The sequence below is a fragment of the Typopeltis vanoorti genome, chromosome 20, assembly GCF_054136105.1.
Source record: "Typopeltis vanoorti isolate ZY-2024b chromosome 20, IOZ_Tvanoo_1.0, whole genome shotgun sequence".
In the NCBI taxonomy this organism is placed as follows: Eukaryota; Metazoa; Arthropoda; class Arachnida; order Uropygi; family Thelyphonidae; genus Typopeltis; species Typopeltis vanoorti.
Genome location: NC_143568.1, coordinates 84,969,444 through 84,982,822, shown reverse-complemented (window position 1 = coordinate 84,982,822; position 13,379 = coordinate 84,969,444). Strand labels below are relative to the sequence as shown.

Below are 13,379 nucleotides of genomic sequence, written 5' to 3'. Positions count from 1 at the left end.
GTTTACTTACATATTCTTCCCATCTCTGTAATATCTTCTATTTTTCTATCAGAATTTCACCTCTTTCATTCTTGATTGCTCCAGTCCTTAGCATCTTTCTCCTTCCTCTCATCATATTAATGTTTTTATAAACACCTTTTATGTCCTTTCTTTCTGCCTTTGCTGCAGTATCTTTACTTATTTCATCTAACCACTCTTCCTTTTTCCTTCTTATCTCTCTTTGTATCTCCCTACTCAAGTCTTTATACTGTTTTTTTTCTCCTCTGTTTTACTATTAACTAACGTTCTTCTTTGTGTTATTTTCCTCAAAATATTTTCCGTCATCCATGGTTTCTTTCTTTTTTCTCTTTCCTCCTCTTTTTTAGCTAAATGTAATTCTGTAGCAGTAATTATGCTTTCCTTCAGAATCTTCCATTTTTCACTTGCATCATCATTTTCTTGTATATTTCTCTCGTTCATTTCTTCCTCTACTTTCTTTGAGAATTCATTCGCTGTACTTGGTATCTTCAGCCGCTCCATGTTCCATGATTTGTTACATTTCCCTGTAGTTACCTTTTTTAGATTAATCCTTATCTTTGTTGATAACAATATGTGATCTGTATCACAGTCTGCTCCTGGATATGTTGTCACATCTTTTATAATGTTTCTATATCTTTTGTTTATCAAAATATAATCTATCTGATTTCTTCTAATATTTATATCCTCCCCTGGGGCTTTCCATGTGTACAATCTTCTTGGATGTTTCTTAAACCAAGTGTTCATAATTGCTAAATCATGCTTTCTACAGAAATCTAACAACATATCTCCTCTTTCATTTCTCACTCCCAATCCAAATATCCCAACGATGTTGGGATATATGACTTTCTATAGAGAGTAAAAAACATCTGATACCTGTGTTGAAATCCCGTGAATGACGCGAGGAACCTTTAACAGTGCATTACCAATCAAATGGGGAGTAACTGTTCTCATATAGAGAAGGAGGGTTTTTCTTCCGGATATTCCAGTTTTTCGTCCATGAAAACAGGCAAAGCGGTTCCTTGGACACGCGCATCTACAGACTAATAATTTCCCTCAAGGGAATGCTGCGGATGATTGACAACCTGGCTGCATTAATTACCTTAAATTTTTAATTAGATGAATTGTCATTGGAGACTGCGTGGACAGTCTCCAAAATATGGAGAGTGATATAGATATGAATTATATGGTGCGCCTGTTTTGGGGGATGGAAAAACCGTCTTTCTAGAAGGAAAACTCTAGCACAACCATAAGGGACCAGCTAACTTACCTTTTGTTGAAAAGCTCTGATAAAAGTGCTTCGCGTCCTACGGGATTCGAAGCTAGGTTTTTAACCAAAGGGCATCATCGAAATCGACTAATCTACTGTATTTTCCTGGAGAAAAACGTTATCTGTCTGTCTGTTGTCCACAGTTTGAAGATGTTGCAATTTATCCATAATGCCTATTTAATATCATCTGTTTGGCCAATTTATCTAAAAATCCTCATTTAAGTAGAAGAATTCCATATACCCTAATTATTAAGGAAATCATTTACGTTAATTTAAATATTTTTATTTGTAAATCTTCAAATCTTAATTTAAATCTTTTTATACAAATAAAAACATTTAAATTCAGATATGTGATTTCGTTATCAATTAGTTATGATGAATTTGTTTCCTAAATAAGCAATAGCTAGAAAATATGGGAAACATATGTTCTATGAAGATTTCATAAGATACATAAAAATATTTCCAAATAGTAAGAGGGGAGAAGACATGTTTGGGAGTCATCCCTTAGCATTAATAAATGTGCTGTCTGCTCAAAATCGGCCTGTGTTGTGATCTTTCTCCTGCCTAGCAATATATTCACCTCTGACATGAAATGTTCTCTGCATTATGTGATATGGAGGCAATTGATATGAAGTCTACAGCTCCTGTCTTCAGGCAGCCTATTCGTGAAAATATTTCACTAGCTTAATTTACATGTGTATACTTAGGTAAAAACATTATTCCTGAAGGGCTCACTTTAATGATGACTATAGTGACAAATCCGAGGTACCTGATGTTGGTTTTTGGCTTACTTCATGCAACACGCGTTTATTATATTATCTGTACACGGCTCCTCCCCCTTGCTGGCAAACATCTTTTTCAGGAAATGCCCAACTAGCTTAATTTACATACATGTGTATACTTAGGTAAAAACATTATTCCTGAAGGGCTCACTTTAATGATGACTATAGTGACAAATCCGAGGTACCTGATGTTGGTCTATGGCTTACTTCATGCAAAATGCGTTTATTATATTATCTGTACACGGCTCCTCCCCCTCTTTTCATTTCTTTTTACTCCTTCCCCTCAATGCTATTAGAGTAGTCGACAACTAGGAGTGAATCCTTCCTATTTTGTTATTTCACTTCATCTTATGTAGTCCTCCACCATCATGCTCTGGACAAGTTGGTTGGGTTCTCCAAAAGTCGCATCATCATACATCAAACAAAACAAGACGTTCACGATGCAGTTAGGGCATACCACGTACACGAATCGCTCCAACTCGCCTGATAGAAGCCACAATGAACAAGGGCTTCCTGCTCAAGGCTAACGCAGGCCAAAGAAGCTAGGCTATATCTCTCTCGATTTGCAACAATTAAAATTGGAACACTGACTGGACGAAACCAAGAAGTGACTGATATATACTCAAGCACAGACATGTTGAAATCCCTTGCATCCAAGAAACAACTGGAAAGGGGCAATGACTAATGGCATTGGTGAAGGATATAGGATCCTATACTAGAGAACAACAAGTGGCCGAAATGGAATAGCCATAACAGTTTGTGATCGCCTACGAGACAGCATTACTGAAATAGACCGTAGCTTTGACTGTTCAATGAGCATCCAGATTTGCCACAGAGACCACACCCGTGTACATTTTCTCCTGCTACGCACTTCAGCCAGGACACCCGGCTGAGGAGCACGACAAATTTTGGACAGACTTGGAAACATTCATCCACATCATCAATGCCAAATCTGATGAACCACTAATTATTGGTGGAGACTTCCTTTCCGAGATAGTTTTGACCATATATATATGGTGGTTGTGGATATGGTACATGCAATGATGGAGGCAGATGCATCTTGGAATGCGGTGAAGCATGTGATTTGGCACTGGCAAACATCTTTTTCAGGAAATGCCCAACCTACCTCATCACTTATTAGTGCTGTGGTAATGAAACACAAAATGATCACTGGATGATACGGAGAAGAGACCTAAAACTAGTGATACTCCATGGTCTTCCAATCTGACGACATCGCTTCCCAACACTGACTTCTAGTCCTTGATTTCTGTCTCCAACTTAGACCATCCAGACAACTAGTAATATCTACATAGACGAATTAAATAGTAGAAACTTGCTAACCATTGCAAGAACTTATATATGCTGTCAGTCCCCTCAAAATAGAAACTGGCCACACAGCCAGAGAATTTTTGGAATGAGACTATCGTGAAAATCTGGACAAGTGCCAAGAAATTATAAGTACAACTAAACCAGCCCGCCGTTCATAGACAAGCAAATTTGGTGGTGATATGAAAATGTCCACATGTTATCCACTGAAGGCTAAGAAACACGAATATGATAACTGGCTATAATCTAGAACTAATAACAACCTCACTCAATACCTCCAAATTAAGACAATTGCTAAACGAGAAGTAGCGACAGCAAAAGCTGAGCACTGTCACAACCTATATACTCGACTGGACAAACCTGAAGGAGCTATTGACGTATACAGACTAGCCAAATCCCGATATCATGCCAAAACCGCCATAATGTACATGTCAACGATGCCTAAGGATAGGTACTGAAAAACCAGCAGACATACTCAAACGAAGCATGATTATTTTAATGCAACATATAACGAAGTGTAGCGACATCCATCAAATCCAAGTGCTTCCCCTGTTCTTAGAACTATACCATACCACTTATATAACTACAGAGATTGCAAATGCCATCCGTGCTTTAAAAACCGCAAGGCAACTGGGCCTGATGATATCCCAATAGAAATTTGGGGAACATTAGGACAATGAGGGGTGAAGTTTTTGACAGGACTGTTCAACAGTATCAAGGAAAACGAGATCCCATTTGACTTGCAGACTTGCATTAAGTACCTATTTGGTTAGGCAAAGGTGACGTTACTGTCTGCAATAACTACTGCCCCATTCGCCTCCTCTGCTACACCAGGAAGACTTTTGAATGCATAATCGATGCCCATTTAAGAGACATTTTTAGTATATCACCAAATCAACGTGGCTTTGTAAAAGGTTGTGGGATGACAAATGCAATCCATACCGTCCATCTATTAACGGAAAGACAAGAAAAAAGTTAGGTGGTTTACGTGGCCTTCCTGGATCTGAAAAAGTCATCGATTCGGTCCAACCTGAACTTATTTGGTACTCTCTATGCATCCATGGTTCTCTGTTTCCTATATAGTCTGGTTGCAGTTTCTCTACCTAACACCACTAGCTCTAAAAGTTGTGCTGCTGGTGTCACCAAGCCATTTAATATCCGGGTAGGCGTATACCAAGGATCTGCCCTATCACCACTTCTGTTTATTCTGTGCATGGATACAGTGATTGCAGACTTCAAGAAACCTTACCCAACGATATTACTGTATGCTGACGAAATCGTCAGCATACAGTAGGATCACAAGATCAGAGCAGAACCTGAATTACTGAGCAACCAGTAGAAAACACAACTTACCCATTTCGGTTTTTGCAACTTAACCTGACAAAAACTAATATTAAGAATATGGCATCCAAACATATGGCATAGTACCCTCCTGGAAGCTAGTACGCGCATTACTACTGCAATGCTGAAACGGCGCCACTCACTGGAGTCCTATGTGAAAAAAATACCCCAGCTTCTGAAATCCAACATTTGTCTCACTGTCATCAAACCGGTTACACATTATGGAGCAGAGTATTGACCTGTTATAAAGCAGCACAAGCAGGCACTACATGTCATGGAGATTGGGATGCTTCGATAGACACTGGGATACAGACGACTAGACCATATCACAAATGATAATATCTGGAAAACCTTTTGTGTTATCCCAATCCCTAAGATGAGGGTAGATTGCCTACGATGGTATGGACATTTAGCCAGGGCTGACAAGGAATCTATTGCATGACCGGCCCTTAAACTTAACCCAGATGGCCAAAGATATAGAAGACGAAAAGTGATGGTTAGATAGGGTAAAAAAAGTGATATAGGCCATAGGTGTCCGTTCTACTGATGCTACAAGCAGAATGAAAGGAATGAAATGGAGGGCCAAATGCAAATCAGAGGATCCTGCGCTAAGCAGGAACGAGAAAGAAAAGACATACGGGATTTCATATTATTGATCCTTAATATGAATACAGCTGTGGGATTGGATGGTATACAAGCTGGATTTTTATGTGAAGCGTTGAGAGATTTGTTAGTGCTCTTGACCCTATTGTTTGATGTAAGTCCTGTTCTGGGTTAGTCCCCAGGTGTAGAAAAAGCACTGAAATAGTTCCATTGCATAAAGAAGGCTTCATGACTAATGTAACAATATATCAACTACTCGGCATATCAGGAGTTGTCAAAGTATTAGAGAAGTTGCTCAAGAGCTAAATACAGTAATAGTTAGAGGGATATAGGATACTGTATGGGGGGGAAGCATTGTTTTGTGAAGGGTAGGTCATGCCTCAGTAACTTGCTCACGTTTTATAATACATTGACAGATGAATTGGATAAAGGTAATGGGTTTACAGTGATATTGCTGGATTTTGCAAAGTCCTTTAATAGGAGGCCACATGGAATTCTAATCAGTAAACTGCAGCATATGGAGATGGATATTGCGTTGGCAAGATGGATACGAGGGAGGGTGATGGAGAGATATCAGGAACAGTTTATTTAGGAATGGAGTCCAAACGAAGGCCTGTGAGTAGTGGTATACCCAGGGTTCTGTTCTAGACTAATGCTGCTTAATTTGTACATTAATGATACAGGAAACGATCTGAGAGGAACTATTCAGTTATTTGCCGTGATGCATAGTTGGGTTAGAGCAATAGTTAATACACATGATGTCAAAAGTTTGAAGGGCATGATGATTTGAAGAGATTGGCAGACTGGGCAAAGGAGAATGGATTTCAATTTAATGTGGCAAAGTGTAAGATTATGCATTTTGGGGTGAAAAGATTACCAGATGTATATCACATTGATGGAACTGTACTCCCAGAAATTGACGAAACCAGAGACTATTAGTGGATAGGAAGTTAAAGGTTAGGGGACACATAGCAAAAGTGGTCAAAGCAGCTCATCATATTACTTGACGAGAAGAGACAAGCAGGTTACTCTTCCTCTTTATTGAGCCTTGATAAGACCCCGTTTTGACTATTGTCTACAGATCTGGGCGACATGGTTATTGGTGATGAGGAGGAGGTGGAGAGATCCAAAGGTGAGTGACGAAGATGGTAGCAGGTCTATGGAATGAACCTTACAAGAACAAGTTGAAGATTTGTGGGTTACAGAAACTGGTTGATAGGCAGAAAAGGGGTGATATGATCGAGACAAATTACTCAGGAATGTTTACAAGATTAATTCAGGGGAAATTTTCAGAACAGGTCTGGTGGTGGTAGGGGGGGGGAAGTAGGGCCTTCCATGGAAACTGAGTAAGAATGTAATTAGCAAGGATGTTAGAACTAGGTTTGTTGGTTCGAGAGTGGTGATCGAGTGGAAGAGGTTGCCAGATTCTGTTCTGGGTGCCATGGCTGTGAATGAGTTCAGAGAAAAGTATGATAGATACTGAGCAAATGTTGGATAGTTCCTGACAAGATTTTTGGGGTTTCCCTCGATGAGTCTATAGACTCCTTGGAGTTGCCCGTAATAATAAAAAACGAATAATTTACTCTATACCAAGTGCGAAATTTGTAACAAAATATGTATATGCAGAACACACTAACCTTCTTATCCTGTGATTACATTAAAGGGCCTGAAATACACAATTATTATTATTATTATTATTATTATTATTATTATTATTATTATTATTATTATTATTATTATTATTATATGGCATATCAGTGGCTTAAGTAGAATGTGAGAAGCTGACCTTTTTGTTTCAATACTATTACTATTGTCATTGTTTTAAGGATTTATCATTACTTTTTTTCACGTCTTCATTTATTTATGCATTATTTTCTCTCACTATTCAGTACTGACATCTCTCTCTCTCTCTCTCTCTCTCTCTCTTTTGGGCTACATATTGTGCAACCCGTCTATAATTGGTGCTCCATTTTCTCAGACATATAGATATATGATATATGTTTTAAAATGGCGGATGACAGCTTAAATTTACAAGAAGAAATCGTTGAATATGTTAGTGATCATACTGACATAGAAAATGAGCGTGATTCAGATAGTTCAAATTCACCGGAAGGATTATCCGAAGAAGAGGATGAGGAAGAGGTGGATGAAGCAAAACTTTCAGAGTTAGAAGAGCAGGTAATCGCGGTGTTTTCCTATTTAATGATGTTAGGCCACATGGGATGTGAGAGATTTAAGTATTGGTGAATTATTTGTTTTTCCTTGCCCAGTACAACACTGAAATTCAGAAAATTGTTCTGTACATTTTTTATATTAGTAATATTTATAGTAATATTTTATGAACTTTATTTCTGATGTACCTTAAGGATAACGTTTAAAGAAAATCACGTTATGCCATGCTCTTGGTATGACACGTAATGAAACGTCATAGAAATTGAACATTGAATTTTTCACACCACTTAGAACCTCCAATAACTTGGGTGGTGGATTAGTGTGGGAATGAAGAAAATCGTTCCCCACCGTAAGTTTTTCGCAAACATTTCTGGCATTGGAACTCAGAAAGCAGAGATTCCGTCCGCGGAGGCAGCAGGCTGTGTCAACATCGACGAATAGTTACTGATTGGATGCCCATACTGAATAATTTTTTTTCTCTTACCAGAGTAGGTATATATTTTATTATTGTTATCTTGATATCTCTATGGAGATTAAGATTCTTACTGTGGAATGTAACCCCAAACTGATAATTCATGCTATACCAATGCACCTTGTAACCATGCATGTTTTTATTTCTTTCTCTATTTTTTTTTTTTAGGCCAATTTGCCTGTTTTGCCCAACGGTGCCTGTGGGAGGAAAGTTTTCCTTTGGAAACAAAAGTAAAAATAATAAAACAAAATAGTGAGCTACATTCAGATAACATTGGGTAACTCACTTTAAGTTGAAAATACTCATGCCATAGTGGATAGCATCTCCCAACATGTTGTGGATTTATTACCCACTATGTCAGGGATATTAGTTCAGTTTCATATTTAACATAAACATCAAACCTTGATTTACTTTTTGGGGTATTTTCTTATCAGTGATCCTAACAAGCACTTAAGCACCCATGACCTTTCCAAGTATTCTTGGACTTCACAACTGTAACCCAAGGATAAGGTGGTTAGCCCTATGTCTCCTGGTGTGTCATATGTCTGTATATGCATGTGTTCACGGGTGGCCAGTTTGTCTTTTCTAGGGGGATGAAAAACTCGAGTTTTTGGGTGAAAAAATTCCTTACCTCTGTATGAGACCAGCTAACTCACCTTTCATGAATAGAGAAGAGATAAAGATTCCTAACATCACTGATGGGAATTGAACCCAGGTCTTTCCAACCAAAGGGCTTCATCTATACCAGTGGCTCCCAAACTTTTTTGGGCCAACCTCCCCTCGACTCTATAAACTCATCGTCAGTGCCCCTCTTCCTTACCTGACCCACCCTACATTCAGAAAAGCGATTCACACAACCCACAAGGAACGGTAATAACATTTTTACAACAAATTATTAATTTACAATTTACATTTATTTTAAATCCAAAAAAAACATTTAACTTTAATAGCAACTTTACATTAAAATCTAATAAAAGCATTGTTTTATAATGCTATTCAATAGCAGCTATTGACTTGAATGTTCAGAAAATCCTTAAAGTGATGGATGGCTTCATAGAGTGATACCAGTTTTCCTATATCTGGTTTAATATAACTTAGCAGGAGTCTTAATTCTCCACGTTGAGTTATCTGGAGTCTATTCCTTTGTTTTGAAAGAAGTTGCATGACCACACTAAAACCACGTTCCACCAAATATGATGTTGGAAATGCAACAAGAAGCTTCTTAACCCACAGTGAAGGATAGCGAGCAGAGATCTCTTTCTGTAACCAAAACTCTTGATAAGATTTCTTAAATTTTGGCTTCAGCTCAAAGTCATTTTGTAGCTCAATTAGTTGTTTCTCCATGGCTCCAACTACCTCAGTATCGGAAAGTGGATTTATTACCTAATCTGGAACTTCCAACGAAAGTAGATCCTTAAATCGCTTAGTCATATCTTCATGCAGCATATTCAAATGATCACAGTAAACTTGCAGATCATCAGTTTGCACTCTATGCTTTCCATCTAACTCAGACATGCTGGAAAATTGGTAGAGCTCATGATGGCCTAGGTTTTGCTTCAACAGATTTAACTTTGAAATAAATGTTGAGATAGAAGATTTGGCCTTGATTAGATTGATATCATTGCCTTGCGGCTGCAAATTAATTTCATTAAATTTTGCAAATATATCTGATAAATAAGCAACATCATGCCTGATAGCTTTGAGATCACCACTGAGCAAAGCCTTTTTGTCTTCAAAAAACTCTACAATGATATCAAAAAGATCATAAAACCGTCTCAAACAGTTGCCTCTTGGCAGCCAACGAACTTCAGTATGGAGCAGCAAACGTTGAAAATGTTCATTTTCACCACAGATGTCTCGAAAAAGTCTGTCATTGAGAGCATGGGCTTTAATGTTATTCACTGCAGTAATGACAGTGTGTAGTAAGTTGTGCAAGCGATTGCTGAGGTTTTTTGCAACCAGATGTTGGCGATGAATGGTAAATATATTTGGTACTGCGTTTTTCAAGTAAGCGACAAACCCACTGTAGCGACCTGTAATTGATGGTGCTCCATCACATTCACAAGAAAGTATGTTAATAATTGGGATTTCCTTATCTTTGAAGAACTACTCAACAACATGAAATATTGATGACTCCCTTTTAGTGTATGTATCTAGTAGCTTTGCAAATAACAACTCTTGAACCAAACTTTCTTCCTTTACAAAGCACACATAAGCTAAAAGCAAAGATTCGTTGTCTGGTAAATTGACTCATCCAGTTGTAATGCAAAGTCTGTTGTGCTTACTTAATATGCAGCATAATGTTTATTCAACATTAGGAGCCATTTCATCTACTCTCCTTTGCACAGAATTGTTGCTGAGAGGAATCGTCTTAATTATGTCATATGGTGACTTATGTAAAATAGTACTCAGAACCTCACTAATAGCTGGCAGGATGAGTTCCTCACCAATCGTGTGTGGTTTTCCAGACTTTGCAATCAACAATGAGGTGTTGTACGATGTATACAAACCATCGGTGTTTTGTTGTGAAGCATTGCAAAACATGCTTGAAACTGTTGGTCGCTTTTGAAATTTCTCTCGAAGAGATTGAAAGAAAGTTGAATTCTTATTTACCTTGTCAGGATGTACCTTCTTCAAATGTTCAATTATTCTGGAAGGCTTCATGACCTCATTAGAGAAGACCTTTCACATAATAGGCACATTGGCAGCTGCTGGTTTGTTGGTGCTGGTATGCATCCGTATTTTAGGTATTATTATTATTATTATGTGACACCTCCAGGGAGTCCAAGACTCATCGAGGGAGAGTGTTCTAACCGCATCGAACGATTGATCCCATCCAACTATTAACAGCGCTCAAACTTGCTTAAGTCATCATTAGTAGCAGAGGCTCTACCAATCAACCAACCTTTGCTATTCAATGCCATACTGCCTTCATTTCCTCTTTGACATATCTGTATCTGCTATTTCTATTCTGGAACTTGCAGAAATAAACGTACATACATATTTGAAAGCAACTTTTGTAAATAATAATCTTTATGTCCTCACAATATAACATAACCTATAATTTGCCAAGCTGTGACACAACATAGCTATGTAAATGTTATTAATAATAATAATAATAATAATAATAACATTTACATAGCTAAAAGCTTCACATTTTTGTTCAGTAAACAAGAATATGGGAAAATACATTATAACATACTCAAAACTATTAATGTAAAAAAGGACCACTTCAGAAATTACCAACAAAAAACTCGGGAAAATGTCTTGGAAAGAACAACATGGAAAACAACGAAAAATGTCTTGGAAATAACAATAATAATCAAACAGCAGCAATTAATTATTACACATTCCAGCATTTTGCACCATACCTTCAGCACCCCCTTGCCTCTTAGCACCCCCTAGGTAATCCCACTAGGGGGCTGTACCACCCACTTTGGGAACCCGTGTCTATACCAACTGAGCTATGGAGGTTCTTTGGGGTATTAGCATTGTCATATCCTTATATGCATACCCTCAAGATGCTTGTAGGATATTATAGTGGTACCACATTTATATCATAGATACATCATGTGTATTGTAGTATTCTGTGCATTTTTCCCAAAGATTAATTTGTGATTTGTCAGTTCTGTTTTGGCCCTTTAATGTTAGCAGCATTATCAGTCTATATAAAGATAGTTTTCTTCTGGGTTTCCTGGAATACTTGCATCACACATCTAGTTTGCTATCTTTAAAAGTGTCTAGAGCAGCTTTGACCAAAATAAATATTCACACATTCTTGACTGCTAATAATCCCTCATAACTGGTAATTAGTTTACGGAATTAACAACGCATATAAAGTATATTAATTAAAGGTAACTTTAATGAATAACTTCTGATCCCACCCCCCTCCCTCACAACAATGGTGATAAAAACACTATATAACAGGGCAAAATTAATCTGCTCAGAATGACAAGGCCCTGACTATTGAACTAAACCACATCCTCAACACTTTCTTAGCCAATGGCTATAACCCCAAAAAATACTAAAACCTGTAAACCACAGGTTTTAGTATTTTTTGCCCTCCTCCAACCCCTTCCCCCCCTCCACAATAAAGATTACACCAAGTCTATCACCATCCCCTACATCCAGGGCACCTCTGAGAAAATAACCAATATCCTCAAAAAATATGACCTTACTTCCTGTTACAGACCATATAAAAAGTTGGCATCCCTTATCCGCTCTACCAAAGACCAACCACTTCCCCTAGACCTACCTGGTGTATACCAGGTCCCTTGCAGCTGCAAATTGTCCTACTTTGGCCAAACAGGCAGAACAACAAATATCAGGATTTCAGAACACCAAGACTACATCCGGTTTCACCAGTACAGCCGCTCTGGGCTGGCAGACCATGCCTTGGCTACCCACCATAAAATTCGTTGGAAGAAAACAAAAATAATTCATCGCAGCAAGTTTAAATACGAAAGATTATTCAAAGAATCTTCAGCAGCTCTAAAAAACATTCCTAACCTCAACAAATTTGGGTGCATGAAACTGCCCCAAATTTAGGAGACTTTCATTATGAGAACTTCAGCCCAACTGCCAAGACTACCAAATTAGCCCGCAAGAGGGCACCATTAGGACTTTAGGAACAATATTAGTTTCTTGCTTTCTTCCTCATTTGCTTTGTGTTAGTTCCTGAGTGCACATACCATATCTTTATGTTCCTGAAGATGGCAATGTGACATTGCCGAAATATAGAAGTTATTCATTAAAGTTACCTTTAATTAATATACTTTATATGCGTTGTTAATTCCGTAAACTAATTACCAGTTATGTCTAACCAACGTATAAGTCTTGCTACTAGAATAATAATCCCTCATTTTTTCAGATATCTTCATTTTTAATATACCACTCTTACTATGTTTACTCCCTTAATTTTTCTCTCAATAATCATATGTCTGGTGCAGTTTTTAAACTGTTTTGTTTCTGACCCTACTCTCAGATTCCTAAGTTAAAATTGATCATTTGTTGTGACTAATTTTTCTTTTCTTCTTCTTCTTTAGTATTCTGCAATTGAACAGGTTTTTCTTTTAGTAGCAGAAACTTCCCTTCCACTCTCTTCTGTTCTGAGCCTTCTCTTTCAAGGTTGTGCACCTGTCTCCATTGAGCATGTCATCTAGCATTGTTTTCCTTACTCTTCCTCTGGGTCTTTTTCTGTCTATTTTTCTTTCGATGGCATCTCTGATGATTCCATTCCCTCTCAGAATATGTCCAATCCAGTTTCCCTTGCTTCTTTTTACCCTCCTTGACAGACTTCTTTCTTCTTCTACTCATTTTAAGACCTCTTCATTAGTTATTTTATCTGTTCATTTCATTTTTTCCATCCTTCTCCAAATCCACATCTCAAAGCTTTCCA

General features: G+C 37.8%; 1 protein-coding gene across 1 annotated transcript in view; it reads left to right on the top strand.

Moving 5' to 3' along the window:
• The first annotated feature begins 7,344 nt into the window (after positions 1-7,344).
• LOC150095621 (spliceosome associated factor 3, U4/U6 recycling protein-like) overlaps positions 7,345-13,379 on the top strand; it is a 256,994-nt gene continuing 250,959 nt past the window's right edge. The window contains exon 1 of the mRNA XM_090409926.1: positions 7,345-7,515. Within this exon, the coding sequence (XP_090266052.1) occupies positions 7,345-7,515 (171 nt within the window). The remainder of the gene's footprint in view (positions 7,516-13,379) is intronic.